Source organism: Sus scrofa, chromosome 4, assembly GCF_054392235.1.
Source record: "Sus scrofa isolate SSC_HxYL_T2T_F1_AM1 chromosome 4, Sscrofa_HxYL_maternal_Yorkshire_Landrace_v2.0, whole genome shotgun sequence".
NCBI lineage: Eukaryota > Metazoa > Chordata > Mammalia > Artiodactyla > Suidae > Sus > Sus scrofa.
The window spans coordinates 51,024,641-51,045,772 of record NC_139386.1 but is presented as its reverse complement, the minus strand read 5'-3'; the positions used below and the strand labels follow the sequence as shown (position 1 = coordinate 51,045,772).

The window sequence follows — 21,132 nt, the reverse complement described above, 5'->3', positions numbered from 1 at the left end:
GGGTAGAAAAGAATACCTGATTTTATTGAAGAATTGAGAGAACTTAGCAATTAGGATAGACTAAAAGAATAATATAGTTTTATTTAAGAGTCTAGTCCAAAGGACATGAAGGATAAATATTGAATGTTTCCATCAAACCTTAGAGATCACTAGAAACAAAGAGATACTTCTTGAAACTTACAAGAGGTGATTTTAGGACATATAATAAGTATTTTTATTTATTTATTTGTCTTTTTTAGGGCTACATCCGTGGCATATGGAAGTTCCCAGGCTAGGGGTCAAATCGGAGCTATAGCCACTGGCCTACACCACAGCCACAGCAACATCAGATCCCAGCCATGTCTGTGACCTACACCACAGCTCATGGCAATGCTGGATCCTTAACCCCCTGCGTGAGGCTAGGGATTGAACCTGCAACCTCATGGTTACTAGTCGGGTTCATTAACCACTGAGCCATAACAGGGACTCTTAACAAATATTTTATTGAAATAGAGTTAATAATACTTTATACTACTATAGGCTTTGTAATTTATGAATACCCTTATGGTCCATCCATGCTGTCACGGAGAGCAAATTTTCATCTTTTTTTTTTTTATGGCTGAGTAGCATTCCTGTGTATATGTCCTGTGTGTGTGTGTGTGTGTGTGTGTAATCTATCCATTTATCTGTTGAGTACGTAGCTATTTTAATATCTTGGCTGTTGTAAATAATGCCATGATGAACATAGTGGTGCATGTATCTTTTCAAATTAGTGTTTTCCTATTCTTTGGATAAATAACCAGAAGTGGGATAGCTGGGTCATATTGTAGTTCTGTTCTTAATTTTTTGAGGACTCTATAGTCTTTTCCATAGTGGCTGTACCAATTTACATCCCCACTAACAGTTTGCTAGGGTTCCTCAGAACCATTTATTATTGTATTTTTTTGGCACCAGTGGCATATATTTTGAGTTAATTTTTGTGTATGGTGTGAGATAGTGGTTTAGTTTCATTTTTCGTAAGTGGCTGTCCAGTTATCCCAACACATTGTTTTGTTTGTTTATTTTTGCTTTTTTGGGCCGCACCTGCAGCATATGCAAGTTCCCACGCTAGGGGTTCAATCAGAGCTACAGCTGCCAGCCTATGCCACAACCACAGCAATGTTGGATCTGAGACATGTCTGAAATCTATACCACAGCTCATGGCAACGCCGGATCTTTAACCCACTGTGTAAGGCCAGGGATCAAACGCACATCCTCATGGATCCTAGTCCGCTGAGCCACTAAGGGAACTCCCCCCAACACCATTGTTGAAGAAATTATCTTCTCTCTGTTATATGTTCTTTGCTTGTTGGCCATGTGTTAATTGTCCATATATGCATGGAATTATTTCTGGACTTCCTTTTTTTTAAGTTTTAATGAAGTATAGTTGATTTACAATGTTGTGATAATTTATGCTGTATAACAAAATGATTCAGTTATACATATACACACATCCATTCTTTTTCAGATTCTTTTCCTATATAGATTATCGCAGAATATTTGGTAGACTTCCCTGTGCTATACAGTAGTTCCCCGTTGGCCAGTCTTTCCATATACCACAGTGTGTATATGCCAGTCTCAAGCCCCCAATCCATTCCTTCCTCCACCATCCCCATTGGTAACCATAAGTTTGTTTCCAAAGTCTATGAGTCTGTTTCTGTTCTTCAGATAAATTCATTTGTATCCTTTTTTAAGATTCCATATGTAAGTGATATCATATGATGTTTGTCTTTGACTTGGTATGATAATCTCTAAATTCAGTCATATTTCTTCAAATGGCATTATTTCATTCTTTTTTTTTTTTTTTTTTTGTCTTTTTGTCTTTGGGGCTATACCCACGACGTATGGAGGTTCCCAGGCTAGGGGTCGAATCAGAGCTGCAGCGGCCAGCTTATGTCAGAGCCGCAGCAATGCGGAATCTGAGCCATGTCTGTGACCTACACCACAGCTCATGGCAACGCCAGATCCTTAACCCACTGAGCGCGAGGGGGCAGGGCGGGGGCGGGGGGGCTCAAACCTGCAACCTCATAGTTCCTAGTCGGATTCGTTAACCACTGAGCCATGATGGGAACTCCTATTTCATTCTATTAAAGGCTGAGTAATATTTCATTATATATATGTACCACATCTTCTTTATCCTCTGTCAGTGGACACTTAGATTGCTTCTATATCTTGGCTATTGTAAATAGTGCTGCAGTGAACATTGGGATGCATGTATCTTTTCAAGTTATGGTTTTCTTTGGATATATGCTCAGGAGTGGGATTGCTGGATCATACAGTAGTTCTGTGTTTGCATTTTATTTTATTTTACTTTATTGTCTTTTTAGGGTCACACACACATCACATGGAGGTTCCCAGGCTAGGGATCAAATCGGAGCTGTAGCTGCTGGCGTACGCCACAGCCATGTCATTGCCAGATCTGAGCCACTTTTACGACATACACCACAGCTCACAGCAACAGGGCTGAGGTGGTATCTCACTGTGGTTTTGATTTGCATTTCTCTAATGATTAGCAGTGTTGAGCATGTTTTCATGTGCCTGTTGGCCATCTGTTTATCTTCTTTGGAAATATGTCTATTCAGGTCTTTTGCCTATTTTTACTTTATTTTTAAAATTTTTTTGTATTTTCTAGGACCGCACCCACAGCATATGGAGGTTCCCAGGCTAGGGGTCTAATCGGAGCTGTAGCTGCCGGCCTATGCCACAGCCACAGCAACGCCAGATCTGAGCCAGGTTTGTGACCTACACTACAGCTCATAGCAATGCTGGATCCTTAACCGACTGAGGGAGGCCAGGGACTGAATCCACAACCTCATGGTTCCTAGTTGGATTTGTTAACCACTGAGCCATGATGGGAACTCCATCTTTTGCCTATTTTTAAATCATTTTGTTTTTGGAATTGAGTCGTATGAGCTGTTTATTTATATTTTGGATATTAACCCGTTATTGATCATCTCCTTTGCCAATATTTTCTCCCTTTCAGTAGGTTGTTTTTTCATTTTGTCCATGATTTCCTTCGTTGTGTGTTTGGCCAGATCCTATTTGTTAATTTTTTGCTATTATTCTTTTGCTTTAGGAGACAGATCCAAAAAATATTGCCATGATTTATATTAAAGAGTGTTTGTTCTGTCTATGTTCTCTTCTAGGATTTTTTTTTTCTTTTTGGGCTGTACTGCAGCATATGAAAGTTCCCAGGTTAGGGGTCAAATCTGAGGTGAAGCTGCTGGTCTACACCACAGCCACAGCAACGCTAGATCTGAGTGGCATCTACAACCTACACCATAGGTTGTGGCAGTGTTGGATCCATTAACCTACTGAACAAGGCCAGGGATCGAACCTGCAACCTCACAGATATTATTTGTGTTCTTAACCTGCTGAGCCACAACAGGAACTCCTCTTCTAGGAATTTTACTGTTTCAGGTCTTATATTTTTTATATTTGTTTATGGTGTGAGGAAATGTTTTAATCTCATTCTGTCTATTGCACAATATCACTTGAAAGGTCTTCGTCTGCTAATTCTATTATGTTATTCTTTATTTTTATTTTTTTGTCTTTTTAGGGCCGCACCCACAGCATACGGAGGTTCCCAGGCTAGGGGCCAAATTGGAGTTGTAGCCACTGGCCTACACCACAGCCACAGCAACGCCGGATCCTTAACCCACTAAGCAAGGCCAAGGATCCAACCTGCATCATCATGGATACTAGTCAAATTCATTTCTGCTGAGCCATGACGGGAACTCTCTTCTGTTATTTCTGAGAGTCTTTCTCTTACTGAGTTTTCTTCTGGTTGTTTCTGTGTCTTTTTATGTATAGTAGTTTCTGGTTACATGCTATTAATGTTATGTTTTTGAGGTATGTGTGTGTGGCACATGTGTGTGCATTTTAATTTCCCTTTGAATTAAAAACTTGTGGGTCAGCTTGATCATTTCAGTGTTCATTTTTAATCTGTATTTGAATGAGTCTAGAGTAGACTTTACTTTTGGGCTAACTTAACCCTTCTCCTAAGGCACAAACCTTCTGACCTTTCCATTGAAAACCCTGGATGTTCATGATGCTACTTAGGCTCACGTATCTCCCAGCCCTATGTATGCTCTGGGAGTTGTTCACCTTATAGCTCCCAGGCAGTTGTTCTTTGCCTGGCCTTGCAGAATCTATCCTCAACATGTACAGCTTGGTGTTTGGCCAGAAACCCAAGGATACGTTATGCAGATTTATGGGGCTCTATCTCTGTATACTTTCCTCCCAAACTCCAACTTCCTCTGTCTCCCCAAACTCTGATCTCTGTCTCCTCAACTCAGTGATAATGCCATAGTTTTCTGTATTCATAATTATTATGCCATTGTCTATCTGATATATGTACATAGTGTGTAGTATATACTATATAGTGTATGTATATATGTAGTATAATAAATGTATAGTACCTTTAGGCAAAAATCTGATCTCAGGGTTCATTTCATTTGTTTTTCTTCCCTCAGGAATTGCTGTCTTTCCCTGCCTGATAAATAATATCTGAAAGTAGTTGTGTCATATATTTAATACAGTTTCCTTATATTTTAGGAGGAAGGCAAGTCCATGATGTTGGAAGCAGCAGTCCCTGCTAATTTAGTTTTGGTTTTGATTTCTTTTTATTTAATTGGATGCTTAGTTAATGGAAATCCTGTCCAGTTGATTATACAGGGTGTAATAGGGCCATACCTTTGAGATTTGAACATTAGTATTGACCCACCTGGTATAGAATTTTAATTGCGCACAGACTGAGCCATCTTGAATGACAGCAAGACTACTAGCAAAGATCCAACAATTTTATTACTTTCATTAATTTAGTATTAGTGATGCAAAAATGCATAATTTTCTGTTATACCCTTTTGAATCAGATCCCATTATTATTATTATTATTATTATTTTTATTTTTTTGTCTTTTCTAGGGCCGCTCCCATGGCATATGGAGGTTCCCAGGCTAGGGGTCTAATCGGAGCTGTAGCAGTGCGGGATCTGAGCCCATCTATGACCTACACTACAGCTCCTTAACCCACTGAGTGAGGCCAGGGACCGAACCCACAACCTCATGGTTCCTAGTCAGATTCGTTAACCACTGAGCCACGACGGTAACTCCACAGATCCCATTATTATAAATCATGTTTTCTTGATGTTAATTGATTTAGCTGTATTTTTTTTTTTTTTGTCTTTTTATGGGTTACCTATGGCACATGGAATTTCCCAGGCTAGGGGTCTCATCAGAGCTACAGCTGCCATCCTACACCACAGCCACATCAATGCAGGATCTGAGTTGCATCTGCAACCTACACCACAGCTCATGGCAATGCCGGATCCTTAACCTGCTGAACATGCCAGGGATTGAACCTGCGTTCTCATGGATACTAGTCACGTTTTTTACTGCTGAGCTACAATTGGAACTCTTGATTTAGCTGTATTGTTAATTACTACATCCGTTTAAATGTCAGGAGCAGCATTTCTTGCTATTACAACCATCTATGCCGAGACTGGGTCAGGTTTTGTGGTACCAAGTGCTTCTGCCAAAGCAGGAGTGGAAGCCATGAGCAAGTGAGTATTATTATCTTAATCCTGTCACTGAAGATAAATAATGTGTTTTGGTAGCTTGTGTAACTAAATTACTGATTTCTAGTCTCTCTATAGAGAAAAATAAAACAAATATTAATTTTGATTCACCAGGAGACATTCTATCTCATGAATAGGTCTCTTTATCTATAGTAGTACTGTCCAATAGAATTTTTTGCAGTGGTTGAACTGTTCTATAAATGTACACTATCCAGTAGCTACATTGAACCTTTGCATTGTGGCTACTGTGATGAGAAATTAAATTTTATTTAATTTTAATTACTTATCTGGTATGACTGTATTATAAAGTATGAGAAAAGGGTTGATAGAAACTCAGACTGGAGTATTTTATCCACATGTCTTTACTAGCACATGTCTTCACTAGTGCCCTCTCTGACCTCTCTTAAACACTCCTTCATCCTTTTACTGTACCTATTGTACAAGATTAATAGAACTAACATGGACAGTGATCACTTACCAGGCTTTGTGGCTTTTTCTCAGCAGCATATGATTGCTTTTTTATTTTTGGCTGCATCTGCAGCATATGGAAGTTCCTGAGCCAGGGATTGACTCCAAGCCACAGCTGTGACCTATGCCACAGCTGCAGCAATATAGATCCTTAACCCACTGTGCTGGGCCAAGGATCAGACCCATACTGCTGTAGAGACAACTCAGATCCTTAACCTCCCATGCGACATTGGGAACTCTCCATTTGATTGGTTTTTGAATCTGTTCCTTGTTGTTCTTTTCCAATGTCTTTGTTATAATGTAAGTTCTTATCGCTGCTTGTCTTGCTTACTGTAATAACCCCATAATGTGTTTCTCTGCTACCAGTTTCTTTTCTTTTCTTTTTTTAGGGCCACACCTGTGGTATATGGAAGTTTCCAAGCTAGGGGTCACAGCCTGGACAAAGCCAGATCTGAGCTGTGTCTGCAACCTACACTACAGCTCACAGCAATGCCGGATCTTTAACCCACTGGGCAGGGCCAGACATCAGACATGCATCCTCATGGATACTAGTCAGGTTCATTACTGCTGAGCCACAGTGGGAACCCTCCAGTTTATTTTCTTTTTCTTTCTTTCTTTCTTTCTGGAACCCTCCAGTTTCTTTTCTTTTTCTTTCTTTCTTTCTTTCTTTCTTTTTCTTTCTTTCTTTCTTTCTTTCTTCCTTTCTTTTTCTTTCTTTCTTTCTTTCTGCAACCCTCCAGTTTCTTTTCTTTTTCTTTCTTTCTTTCTTTCTTTCTTTCTTTCTTTCTTTCTTTCTTTCTTTCTTTCTTTCTTTCTTTCTTTCTTTTCTTTCTTTCTTTCTTTCTTCTTGCCAGCCTATACCACAGCCACAACAATGCAGGATTCTAGCCTCCTCTACAACCTACACCACAGCTCATGGGAATGCAGGATCCTAAACCCAATGAATGAGGCCAGGGATTGAACCTGTGTCCTCATGGATACTAGGTAGATTCATTTCTTCGGAGCCACAATGGGAACTCCTCCATTTATTTCTTTATTTATTTTACTTTTTAGTAGGGCCACACCCATGGCAATATGGAGATTCCAAGGCTAGGGGCCTAATTGGAGCTACAGCTGCTGGCCTACACCATAGTCACAGCAATGCCAGATCCGAGCCATGTCTGGAACCTACACCACAGTTCACAGCAAGGCCGGATCCTTCACCCACTGAGCGAGGCCAGGGATCGAACCTGCAACCTCATGGTTCCTAGTCAGATTCGTTTCTGTTGAGCCACAACAGGAACTCCTCTATTTATTTTTTATTCATGTTTCCTCTAGACTCATCTTTCTAAAAATATATATGTTTATTATACTCCCTAGCTAAAAAACTTAGATCTTTTTTTATTACTCTGGAATAAATGCCAAAACCAAATATGGTTTTCTAAACAGACTTGGCCCTGGCCTTTATTTATTAGCTTATTTAATAAATATTTATTGTGTACCTTTTGTGTGCTTGGCACTCTGCTAGGAACAGGGGTACGATACTGATGTGAAAAGAGCAGTCCTTATCCTCATCGGAGCTTATATTCTTTTACCACGATTGCTGTGCTCTACATTTCCTTAAATCCTCTATGCATTTTCATATCTCTGTGCCTGGGATATTCTATTGTGGGTTTGCTGTGACATTTGGCCCCCCTTCAGGGCTCTCGTATCATCCACTCTGGGATATTTTCTCTTATTTCTCTAGAACAGAATTAATCATTCTCTATGCTTTGCATTTAAAACTTTATTTCAATCTGTTAAGAAGACTAACACATTAACAAATGCCATCCATTGTTATAGATTCCGAAATGAAGGTGGTGTACTAATATAAAGAGAAGGCATAGAGAAGGGCATTATAGACTACTTTTTAACATACCATTAAAGCTATATGATTTCCCCACTAAAATGTGAGTTCCGTGAGGGAAGAAACCATATCTTATTCATCTCTGTATATTCGTTGCTCAGCAAGATCTGGTAGAGCTGGTGCTCGCTGCTTGCAGAATTGCATAATTCTTCCCTTTTTTGAATAGTTTCAAAGTACTTTTTAAACATTTAAACAGATAATGCACATTTGTGTGAAATACAAAGAAGCAATACTTTACTAAGCAGTTTAATCTAAGTCTGAATAGAGATAATTACCTTTTTTAAAGGACAGATGATATTGAAAATAAGAGACTTGAACTTGACTCTTTAGCACCATTTGTACAATATCAATATTTGTTTTTTTCTCTTATTAGAGGTTTTAATTTTGTGTCCTTTAAGGACTATGATTTGTGCTGCTATTTTGTTACTACTGCCTAGTGAACTGCACATGGTAGATGCTCAGTATATGTGTACCTTCCTCCCTGGCCTGAATTCCCATCAGTCCTCTTACTTTATAATACACAATCATACCAGATACCTTGTAGCTCTTCAAATACCATATGTTGTTAATGCCTTTGTCCTTTACTCATACTAGTCCATATGCCTGGGCTGTCTTCTTTTCTCCACTCTATCCCATATTATCTCCCATCCTCCTCCCCCTACCTGAGAAATGCCTAATCCTTCTTCAAGTGTCAGTTCAATTATCGCCTTTTGAGGGAAATCTTCCCTCTTTTTCCTGTTAGATTCAGGTACTTCTTCCTTTAAGTAGCCCTGCCTCATATTACACAATTCCCAGGTTAGTAGTATATACATTGAAGTGACATCTCTTGAAAGAGATGGGCTGTCTCTTGAGAACAGGGACTGCTTTTCTTTACTTAAGGTTAAATACTTAGAGGAGTTCCTGTCATGGCGCAGTGGTTAACAAATCCGACTAGGAACCATGAGGTTGTGGGTTCCATCCCTGGTCTCAATCAGTGGGTTAACAATCCCGCGTTGCCATGAGCTGTGGTGTAGGTTGCAGACGCGGCTCGGATCCCGCGTTTGCTGTGGCTCTGGTGTAGGCTGGTGGCTACAGCTCCAAATAGACCCCTAGCCTGGGAACCTCCACATGCCTCGGTTGTGGCCCTAGAAAAGAGAAAAAAAAAAAAAAGGTTAAACACTTAGAGGGTATTGGCACATAGTAAGCTCACAGTAAACACCTGTTGATTGAACAACTATAATAACTAACAGGTATTGAGTATATTGTGCTTAGCATCTAGTGAGCCAATGAAGTGGATTCCTTATGGTAACAGTGGATCTTTAATTAATTAATTAATTGTCTTTTTAGGGCTGCACCCACGGTATATGGAAGTTCCCAGGCTAGGGGTTGAACTGGAGCTGTAGCCTCCAGCCTACGCCAGAGCCACAGCAACTCGGGATCCAAGCCGCGTCTGCGACCTACACCACAGCTCACAGCAACACTGGATCCTTAACCCACTGAGCAAGGCCAGGGATCGAACCCGCAACCTCATGGTTCCTTGTCAGATTCATTTCCACTGCGCCATGATGGGAACTCCTGGTTAATATATTAAATCTATTTAACCCATCTCTTACTCTATTAAGAGCACTTGTACTGTTGCAAATATTGTAATCTAATGTACTATAAGTTATATTGAACTTCATAAATGCAGCACTTAACTTGAAAAATTTGGGGAGGGGCATAATTCTCTCATTTCTTTTTGCTAAATAATGATACCCACTTTAAAAATGTATATTGATATTGGACTTGGTTCTAAAATGTCATGGTAAATATGTCTAGCATAGTACGTACATTATAAAATGTAAATGGTAGATAGTACAGCAGAGTGATTAAGGGCACAAACTCTAGAGCTAGACTACTTGACGTTGACTCACTAGCCATATGACCCAGAGCAAGTGACTTAACTTTTCTGTGCCTCAGTTTCCTTCTCTGATTTGGGGAATAATAATAATGCCTACCTGTTGGAGTTGTATTCTTTGGCGTATAGTAAGCATACAGTAAGTGTTGGTTATTATTTCTAACATATAATGTTTTAGAATCTTTGTTGTTTATTTTAATTTTTAGGTCTCTTGCAGCTGAATGGAGTAAATATGGAATGCGATTCAATGTGATTCAACCAGGGCCTATAAAAACCAAGGTGATTTTGGTTTGCTTATTATCTCATTTTCAGTAATTAAGGAGTGAAGCATTGATAGATATATTCTTGTCTATGTGGGACTTTCCGGGGATACCTGAGTTTGGAGCCCTGGTAGTGTTTTGCCATTATCCAACATAATAAGGAGATGGGCAGGAATACAGCCACTATACAATTCCTTGATAAGGTTTATTTCAGTGTCTTAATCTTTCTGGGATCTTTTATGCTGTCAATTTTGGCATTTTGTCTGATTTTCTTTAGTGATCTGTTATTGTCTTTTCTTTCTTACTTTTACTGTATTTTAAAGTTTCTTGCTTTGACATTTTTAAATCATGAAAATTTAACTATATTTTTAATTTACAAGATGCTTTGGAAATTTATCATACACGCTTGGCCTTGTCATAGGCAGCATTTTCTTGACTCATGTCTGTGCCTTTTTACTTTCAAACAATTATGCATACCATCTAATTCCCATGAATCTCTGATTAAACATCCCTCTGATGTCATGCATTTCACCTGTGATCAGTAATCCTTACGGACACTCATTGCAACTCATAATTATCACTAATGCTGTTATAGGTGTTGCTCAAAAAGTCCACAGGTTCTGGGTTCTCTCACATTACCCTAAATAACTTCATTCTCATACTTCTTTTTGTTTTCATGTATAAGAATTTGTAATCCCAACTGGGATGTAGCTTGAATTCAATATTCCTACATACTTATTTCTTCCTATTCAATTATTTTGAGAAGAAAGAGAAGAAAAAGAATTTCCTCTTAAATATTAACTACTTGAGTCATTTTTCTGTGTTTACTAAATCAAATGACAGTAGCACCCCTACCTCTACCACATTAAGCTTGTATATATTTCAGAGTACTTTCATATACATTTTCTCATTTCTCAGAGAAACAATTCTGTGAAGTAGCTGAGACAGGCATCCTCATTTTACATAAGAAGAAACTAAGGTAAAAAAGTTGTATTTCCCAGTGTTTTTTTTAAAGGTCAATATTAGGTAAAATGAATATGGAAGAATTTGGCAAAATTCTCTGTTGCTTACAAGGACTAAGGTATGAATAGGCTGACACAGTAACATTCCACTTGATGCAAATTTATTTCTTAAATAGCAAAGAGATTGTATTTAAAAAAAAAAGAATATAATTTTTTTTTCTCTCTTTTTTTTAGAGCTGCACTTGCAGCATGTGGAGTTTCTCAGGCCAGGGGTTAAACTGTAGCCACTGGCCTACACCAGAGCCACAGCAATGCTGGATATGAGCCGCATCTGCAACCTACACCACACCACAGCTCATGGCAACGCTGGATCATTAACCCACTGAGCAAGGCCAGGGACCAAACCTGCAACCTCATGGTTCCTAGTGGGATTCGTTAACCACTGCACCACGAAGGGAACTCCAGGAACTCGTTTCTTAATTTCCTCTTTTTCTTTTCCCTTTTTTAATGCCACACCTGCAGCATATGGAAGTTCCCAGAAGGGGTCAAATTGGAGCTGTAGCTGCTGGCCACAGCCACAGCTGTAGCAATGCCTGATCCAAGCCAAATCTGCAAACTACACCACAGCTCACGGCAACACTGGATCCTTAACCCACTGAGCAAGGCCAGGGATTGAACCCACATCCTCATGTTTCCTAGTTGGGTTCTTTTCCGCTGAGCTACAATGGGAACTCCTATTTTCTTAACTTCTAAGGGTGCTTTTAGCCGTCTTGACCCAACTGGAGCATTTGAGAAAGAAATGATTGACAGAATTCCCTGTGGTCGGCTAGGAACTGTGGAAGAACTTGCAAATCTTGCTACTTTCCTTTGCAGTGATTATGCTTCTTGGATTAATGGAGCTGTAAGTATTGTTGTTTCTTTCAACTTTTTGGGGAGGTGGATTTGGGTTGGGAAGGTTGGGTTGTAGGACCAATCCTGTCGATATTAAATGTAAATATGATTTAAAGTATTTAATTAGGAGTTCCTGTCATGGCTCAGCAGTTAACGAACCCGACTAGCATCCATGACAACAGGGGTTTGAGCCCTGGCCTCACTCAGTGGGTTAAGGATCCTGTATTGCCATGAGCTGTGATACAGGTTGCAGACTCAGCTTGGGTCCTATGTTGCTGTGGCCCTGGTGTAGGCCGGCGGCTACAGCTTTGATTGGATCCCTAGCCTGGGAACCTCCATATGTTGCGCATGCAGCCCTAAAAAGACAAAAAAGAAGTATTGAATTAGCTGTATTTAGTATATTATGTATGTATAATATAAAACTCTTACTATATATTGTTTGGGTTATGGAATTTTTCATTAATAAATTATTTATTAAATGCAAATTACTCTGGTAAATATGCCTCTAAGACAGTCTTTATTTGAAATTGTAGAAATGATGGAGAGAGGATTCTAAAAAGAGTAAATCAATCATTTAATCATCAGGTTTTGTCTTTAAAATCTAGGCTTTGATTGAAAGTGTCAAGGAGATACTCCGTACAGTTAGAAGGGAGAAATGGCTAATGGTTCAGGAGCTTTTTTTTTTTTTTTTTTTTTTTTTTTTTGTCTTTTTGCCATTTCTTGGGCTGCTCCCGTGGCATGTGGAGGTTCCCAGGCTAGGGGTCGAATTGGAGGTGTAGCACCGACCTACACCAGAGCCACAGCAATGCGGGATTGGAGCCGCATCTATAACCTACACCACAGCTCACGGCAATGCCGGATCCTTAACCCACTGAGCAAGGTCAGGGATCGAACCTGCAACCTCATGGTTCCTAGTTGGATTCATTAACCACTGAGCCACTACGGGAACTCCAGAAACTTTTAAAAATAAGTTAATTTCACAGCTTTTATTATTGTTTTTCAGACAATTAGATTTGATGGTGGGGAGCAAGTACTACTTTCAGGGGAATTCAACCATCTGCGGAAGGTAATGCCATTTTGTGGATATAATATAATATTGGCAGCTAGGATACTAAGCTTTAAAAACACATGAGAATATATTTTTTCTTTTTGTATTAGGTTACCAAGGAACAGTGGGATACAATAGAAGGACTCATCAGGAAGACAAAAGGCTCCTAAGACTACTCTGGCCTCCATCATGGTTATAATGGAAATGATACAAACTCTCTATAATCTTTTGAGTATTTTTGAGTCTAATGATTGTTAATTAGCAGACATTCATTGGGTATGTGTTATGTGCAAGGCTAACGATAGGTAAATCTTGAATATTAAAAGGTAAATAAGATGGGATATTGTCCCTGCAAAGAGTTTTTTAAAAATAATACAAAAAAGGAAAGTGAATGCAGGCTTTGATAGAGGTAAAAAGTGCTTGGAAGTGCAGATAAAGGACTTGTGAGTTATCTTCTTTATATAGCTCAATATTAATTCAAACAAGTTTTTGCCAGGGACCTATTTTGTAGCCAGATGTTTTATTTGGTATTGAAAATAAGCCATGAATAATCTCAGCCTTTGCCCTCTTAAAACTCATTATCAGGATAAATAGATCTCTAAATAATTATTTATGATATGTTGTGATAAATATTATTCCAGATTCCAGCAGCATAAAAATGTGGAGGAGGAAGTAATTCATCCTATCTCTAGAATTTAGAAAAAGTGATATCTAAGAGCATTCTATCTCAGCTTTTAAGGGAAAATATATTCTCTGTGTAGAATAAAGCTTATAAAATATTTTTGTGTATAATTTTATTTCAGTCCATATTTGGTTTGACTGATTTGTCATCCTAAGTATCAAATTAGATATCCCAAGTTTATGTGGCTGTAATTTTGAGTTTATATTTTAAAAATTATTTTACTTTCATAGGAGTCACTCATTACATGCTCACTACATCGACTTTCCCCATTGCCCAAACCTCCTCTGAACAGATCTGTAAAGGAATCTAGTTTTCCTGTTTGAATTTATATGCTATAAGCCTAATATGCAAATCCTTATTATATTGACAGTTAATTTTGTACATAAATTACATTAAATTATATACATAAATGGGTAATGTTAGAGGTTTAGAATGAGTGGGCCAGATATTTGCAATATTTTTGGCTTTCATTGGGGTACCATACCCAATCTCCATTTTACCTTTAACATTAACCATAGTTTTCCTCTCTTCTATCTACATCTTTCTTGTTTTATAATTATCAGTACTTCAAAAAAAGTCCCAGTAGTTATATAAATGACCTTTTATAAGTTTGTCATTTCTTATTTTCTTCCTGATGAAATTCATGATTATAATATCTGTTTCACTAGGTTATGATTGAGATGAAACAATTAAAAACACCATGTAAATGTAAAAAAGACCCTCCTGTTTCTGTACTTTTTGATTTTAAGACATGATTATCATAGAAAAATGTAAAAATACAAAAGAATAAAAAATTTTTTTTTTTGTCTTTTTGTTGTTGTTGCTATTTCTTGGGCCGCTCCCGCGGCATATGGAGGTTCCCAGGCTAGGGGTTGAATCGGAGCTGTAGCCACCGGCCTACGCCAGAGCCACAGCAACGCTGGATCCGAGCCGCGTCTGCAACCTACACCACAGCTCACGGCAACGCCGGATCGTTAACCCACTGAGCAAGGGCAGGGACTGAACCCGCAACCTCATGGTTCCTAGTCGGATTCGTTAACCACTGTGCCACGACGGGAACTCCTAAAAAATTTTTTTAAACTGGCTTCCTAAAGAAAACTTCTGTTAATACTTTGGTATATTTTCAGTCTTTTGGTTTTTTCATTTAATTGTTTTTCATTGTCTTTTATAAAAGTAATTTGTTTATATTATTTACACAGGAGAGAGTACTAGTGCAGTCCCTGTTCCAAAGCTAACTTCACATGCAGCTATCTTCAGCTCTTTTAACTGTTTTGTTTTTTGAATATATATTCTTCCCTTCCACTAATTCTAGCAATATGACCATATTAATTAACTTTATTAGTATTGTTTTTCTCAAGTTCCCTACTGTTTTTAATCAGTTGAGATTATATGATAAGATGCTGTTTTTCATAAATAAAAGATTATTTATATTTCATTGTTTATATATATATAATACTTCATTCTTAGTTTTTTAGTTCTTGAAAAACTAAAAAACTTAGTAACCATTTTTTTAAATTCAGTATAATATATAAAACTGATGAATAGTTTTGTGCATGAAACATTTTTAGAATTTGGAATTTTTCATGATAGATTCCTAGAAGTCATATTATTCATCAAAAGTTATTAAGCTTTTAAAGATTTTTTTTTTTTTTTTTTGATTTCTTGGGCTGCTCCCACGGCATATGGAGGTTCCCAGGCTAGGGGTCGAATCAGAGCTGTAGCTGCCAGCCTACACCAGATCCACAGCAACGCCGGATCTGAGCCGCATCTGCAACCTACATCACAGCTCATGGCAATGCTGGATCCTTAACCCACTGAACAAGGCCAGGGACTGAACCCGAAACCTCATGGTTCCTAATCAGATTCGTTAACCACTGAGCCATGACGGGAACTCCTTTTTTGTCTTTTGTCCTTTTAGGGCCGCACCTGAGGCATATGGAGGTTCCCAGGCTAGGAATCTAATTGGAGCTCTTGCTGCTGGCCTACACCACAGTCACAGCAACTGGGGATCCGAGCCATGTCTGATCTACCCACAGCTCATGGCAAAGCCAGATCCTTAGCCCACTGAGCGAGGCCAGGGATTGAACCCGCAACCTCATGGTTCCTAGTCGGATTTGTTTCTGCTGCGCCATGATGGGAACTCCAAGACTCTTGACATGTATTTCCAAATTGCTATTCCTGAAATCTGTATGAGTTTAAAATACCTTGAGCTATATGTGATAGTGCCACGTTCAACAAGTACATCTCAACATGAGATGTTCTCACTTTCAAACTTTATGCCAATTTCATAAGCAAAAATGATAGCTCCTTCAGACACGTGTTTATTTAACTATCGATAATATCAACTACTTTATAGAAAAGTATAGAATTTGTGAATATCCTGCATGTCTTTTTATTGATGTATAATTGGGTATCATAAAATTTTTGATTTGTCTCATTTCATATACAAGTTTTTCTATTAATCATCTCTGTCTTAGAGTTTTCTTTATTATTATACATTATTACAAATGATGAATGAAGAAGCAAGGCTTGCTTTTCTTGTGGCGCAGCCAGTTAAAGATCTGGCTTTGTCACTGCAGAGGCCCTGGTCGCTGCTATGGCATGGGTTCCCCTGGCCAGGGAACTTCCACGTGCCACAGGATGGGGAGAAAAAAAGAAGCAAAGCTTGCAAGCATGGCAGAGAGGACCAGAAAAGAGAGGCTGTGTCAGTATCAATTGATTAAAATTTCTTCTTGGAGTTCCCTTCGTGGCTCAGTGGTTAATGAATCTGACTAGGAACCATGAGGTCGCAGGTTCGATCCCTGGCCTTGCTCAGTGGGTTAGGGATCTTGGGTTGCTGTGAGCTGTGGTGTAGGTTGCAGACGCGGCTTGGATCCCCGCTATTGCTGTGGCTGTGGCATAGGCCAGCAGTAACAGCTCTGATTTGACCCCTAGCCTGGGAACCTCCATATGCCTCAGGAGCAGCCCAAGAAATGGCAAAAAGACAAAAAAAAAAAAAAAAAAAAAAGATAAAAAAAAATAAAATTTCTTCCTAAGAAAAAGAAACAGGGGTTCTCGTTGTGGCGCAGTGGAAATGAATCTGACTAGAAACCATGAGGTTGCGGGTTTGATCCCTGGCCTAGCTCAGTGGGTTAAGAATCCGGTGTTGCCCGTGAGCTGTGGTGTAGGTTGCAGACGTGGCTGGGATCCGGCATTGCTGTGGCTCTGGCGTAGGCCAGCAGCAACAGCTTTGATGAGACCCCTAGCCTGGGAATCTCCATATGTTGTGGGTTGCGGCCCTCAAAAGACAAAAAGAAAAAGAGAAACAAACATTGATGGGTAATCACTGTATTTTATGACATACTACCTTTGGTAACCATAGGTATAGTGTAACCATATCAATATTTTACGTTAAGAGTTATTACTTTGTTACTCTACTTAGTACCTTCTCTAAGAATCCTGCATTAATGGAAGTATTAATACTCAGAAAAATAAGGTGAGAATTTTAAGTAATAATATCACTCATTTAAAATTGATATATGGGGAGTTCCTGTCATGGCACAGCAGAAACAAATCCGAATAGTATCTGTGAGGATGCAGGTTTGATCCCTTTCCTCACTCAGTGGGTCACTGATCCAGTGTTGCCGTGAGCTGTGGTGTAAGTTGCATATGTGGCTCCAATGCCATGTTGCTGTGGCTGTGGCATAAGCTGGCAGTTGTAGCTCCAATTTGATCCCTAGCCTGGGAATTTCCATATGCCACAGGTGCGGCCCTAAAAAGAAGAAAAAAATTGATGTATGAAAACATCTCCAGGAAATGTTTCAAGTATGGAGTGATAGCTGTTGTTTCTTGTTCTTTCAGAAAACTAAAGCAGTTAGAATGTAAGTGACACTGAATAATAGAGTTTAGAGCTGGAAAAGTCTTAGAAGATACTACTCTCCACCTTTTTATTTTATACTTAAGAGAACTGAGGCTCAGGGAAGTTATGACTTGCCAATGGTTACATAATCAGTCAAGCTCATGTCTCCTGCTCAATTGGACCAATTTCTTGAGATTATAATTTAAACCAAAAGACAATGGACAATAATCTTTATGAGATATAGTTCTATTGCAAAAGCATTTGAGGGAGAAAGGCCCATACATTTTTTAGGGGGGAGGGAGCTCTTGATTGATTTTATTGCGTTATAATTGAACATAATATTTATTAGACTTTAATAAATTCATTCTTAAACTTAATCTCTTTGACTTCAGTTTTCCTCCATTTGTGCAATAAAATAATCCTTGGGTTTAGAGATAGAAAATACGGCTTTTGGTATAAAATCTCAACTTCTTACCTTGGAGGAGGTAACCTTGCCTGCTCTGCCTCAAACTATTCCCTCAGCCCAGGCTCTGGGCACAGCAGCTTTCTTTCTCTTCCTTAGCGTTGTTTTACTTAGGTCCTTTGCACTAGCTGCTTGTTTATCCTATGAATGTACTTTTCCTGATCTTTATTATGGCTGACTTCTTCAAAGAGGCTTCCTTAATCCCTACTGGCACACTATTAATTTTTTAACTCTTTAATTGACCTATGATTTCTAAAAGTTCCCAAATCATGAATTATCACAAAATGAACAGACTTTTATAACTACCAACTAGGTAAGAAACAATATCACTAGGAATCCAGAAGCCTTGCTTGTGTCTCCCATAGTGACTCCCATTCTCTCTCTGAAACTAACCAGTAATGATTTCCAACAATATAGCTAATCTGCTTTTGAAGTATATATAAGTATATTTATGCAACTATCTGTTTCTGGCTTTTATCTGTGTAGCAATTGCTCCTACATTCTCATTGTTATATAACATTCCAATGTATGAATATACTACACAGTTCATTTGTTCTGCTATTGGTGGACATTGGGTTGCTTCTAGTTTGGGCTATGTGAAATATAATGCTGCTGTGAGCATTCTTTTTATCTTTTGGCAAAGATATATACAACTTTTTCTGTTAGGTTGATAAAAACTACAGGTGAAATTGCTGGGTTGTGAAGTATACATACGTTCTACTTATGTTTAGTAGACACTGCCAAATGGCCATTCAGAATCTTTATAACTTAACCTCCCACAAACAGTGCATAAAAATTTCCATTGTGCAACATCCTCACTAATACTTAGCAATCAAAATCTCTTATTTTTAGCCATTCTTGTGAGTGCATGGCAGTATTTCATTTATTTTAATTTGCATTTCTCCTGATTACTAATAAAGTTCATTATTTTATTTTTATTTTGGATATTTATATCCTTTTATTTGTGAAATGCCTGTTCATCTTTCTTACACATTTTTCTTTTTTTTTTGTTTTTTTTTGTCTTTTTGCTATTTCTTTGGGCTGCTCCTGCAGCATATGTAGGTTCCCAGGCTAGGGGTCGAATCGGAGCTGTAGCCCCTGGCCTACGCCAGAGCCACAGCAACGTGGGATGCGAGCCGCATCTGCAACCTATACCACAGCTCATGGCAACGCCGGATCGTTAACCCACTGAGCAAGGGCAGGGACTGAACCCGCAACCTCATGGTTCCTAGTCGGATTCGTTAACCATTGCGCCACGACAGGAACACCTTACACATTTTTCTGTTATACATATAAATTATTTTTAGATATAATGTTTGTATATTTTGGATATATAACTTTGTCAATTATGTATTACAAATTGTTGGAGAAGGTCATTGAGAGGACATGACTGCAGACCATGACTGTTGACCCAAGAGCTGGATCCCAGCAATATGAGGCTCCTTCCCTCTCCCCAACACCCACCCACCCCATCTGGAATGTAAGTTTGACCCACTGTTTCCATAGCCAGAGCTGTTTCAAGGAACTAGCTTTGAGTGTGTAAGGTGTTGAAACCATCTGGATTGAATGCCTGACTTTACCCAGTTTAAAGGCTTTATGATTCTGGCAAGGATGTGAGAGATCTATTAGGTTTACACCCAAGCCAAAACTTGTAAGTTTCCTTGCTTATTTACCCTACTATCTACCTACCAATCTGGAGTTGTCTGCCTTTTTCTGAGGTTTCTCCTTGCCCTCTGTGTACCCTGGCCAATTTCAGATTTCACATGGGATACTCAAGGTTGTGAGCCAACACGACTCTCTTCTCACACTCTGGTTTTTCACACTATAAACAAATTTACTCTCTTAATAGTATTTTTTTGGGAAAAGAGTTCTAAATTTTAATATAGTCCAGTTTTTCAATCTGCTTTTTCATAATTGGTTGTTAAGGAATTTTTCCATGCATGAGATATTGGAGATAGTCTCTTGCTGTCTGCATACACTTCCCATTAGATTGATGAAATACTTGGAATGAATATTGTGATAGGAGGTGGGGTGGTGTATAAGCTATCTTATATATAGCTTATATATAGCCTTTCGGATTCATTTTCCAGTCTTCATTCTGTTATCTGCTCTGGGAGGCTTGCCTGTTGCTTATATGTGATTGTGATTGCTTTAGCTGAGTTATAAGAATTTCTTTTCCCAGTAGCACTCAGGAGTTAAAAGTCCAGGATGATAGGCCAGAAGCTGGATTCATGGCCATTGTTACTATCAACGCTCCAGATTTACTAATAGAATTTTGCTTTTCTTTTTCCATGCTGTTATTGTAAGAGCACCAAACCTGGTGTAGTTATGGTGTAAAGTTGTTAATGAACAGCTGTTTTCCTTCAGATGAAATGTAGAAAAATTCTTATATATTCCTCTGGAAAAGGTCCTTCATAAAAAAATATTTGATTATGTCCATTGGGCAAAAAACTCTAAATATTTGGATTTCTTTGTAAATCTTAATGTCAGAAGCATCTCTTAATGAGGCATCCAATAATTCACTGAGTCAGGCATGTTTACATTCATTTACATTTTTACATTTTTTTAAGCTATAATAGTTTGAGTAACGTACACTTCCACTTGGATTGATCATGGGTTACATTTCCACTGACTTTTTCAGGAAGAAAACAAAAATACAAGAGGTTAGAGTTATTTTCCTTTTTATTTATTCTTAGTAGTTAAATTCAGCGTAAGGTCAGTGCTTCCATTTACACTGTAGAAGCAAAGCCAGTCTACCACTCATATCATATGATAAATTTTATTTTTTGACAATCTCTTTTCTATTTATTTTTTGGGGAAAGAGATAGCTCACTTTTTTTGCTATTATTTTTATGATTTGAGAAAGTCAGTGCTGAATTTATAAGAAGGAGATATTCAAAGTGACCCATAACCATTAACTCTTTGGCAGTGACTTTATAAATTTCAAAAACACATCTCTAATAGCTACCTGCTTTGCAATCAAAAAATGATGTCACCAACCATTACATGTAAACTATCACCATTATAGTATATTATAGCTACAAATATATGGAACTGTGACTTGAGGGAGTTTTCTTGTGGGTTAAGGATCTGGCATTGTCACTGTAGTGGCTTTGATTGCTTCTGTAGCACAGGTTCAATTCCTGTCCCAGGAATTTTCATAT

General features: G+C 38.5%; 1 protein-coding gene across 2 annotated transcripts in view; it reads left to right on the top strand.

Annotated features, from left to right (window-relative positions):
- The window catches only part of DECR1 (2,4-dienoyl-CoA reductase 1), a 36,125-nt gene extending 21,650 nt beyond the window's left edge, over positions 1–14,475 (top strand). The window contains exons 6-10 of one of the 2 annotated variants that reach the window (NM_001190232.2): positions 5,481–5,580; positions 10,031–10,103; positions 11,801–11,947; positions 12,941–13,003; positions 13,096–14,475. In NM_001190232.2, the coding sequence (NP_001177161.2) occupies positions 5,481–5,580; positions 10,031–10,103; positions 11,801–11,947; positions 12,941–13,003; positions 13,096–13,155 (443 nt within the window). In that variant the 3' untranslated portion in view covers positions 13,156–14,475. The remainder of the gene's footprint in view (positions 1–5,480; positions 5,581–10,030; positions 10,104–11,800; positions 11,948–12,940; positions 13,004–13,095) is intronic. The other variant, XR_014842869.1, reaches the window with a different exon arrangement.
- The last annotated feature ends 6,657 nt before the right edge of the window (positions 14,476–21,132 follow it).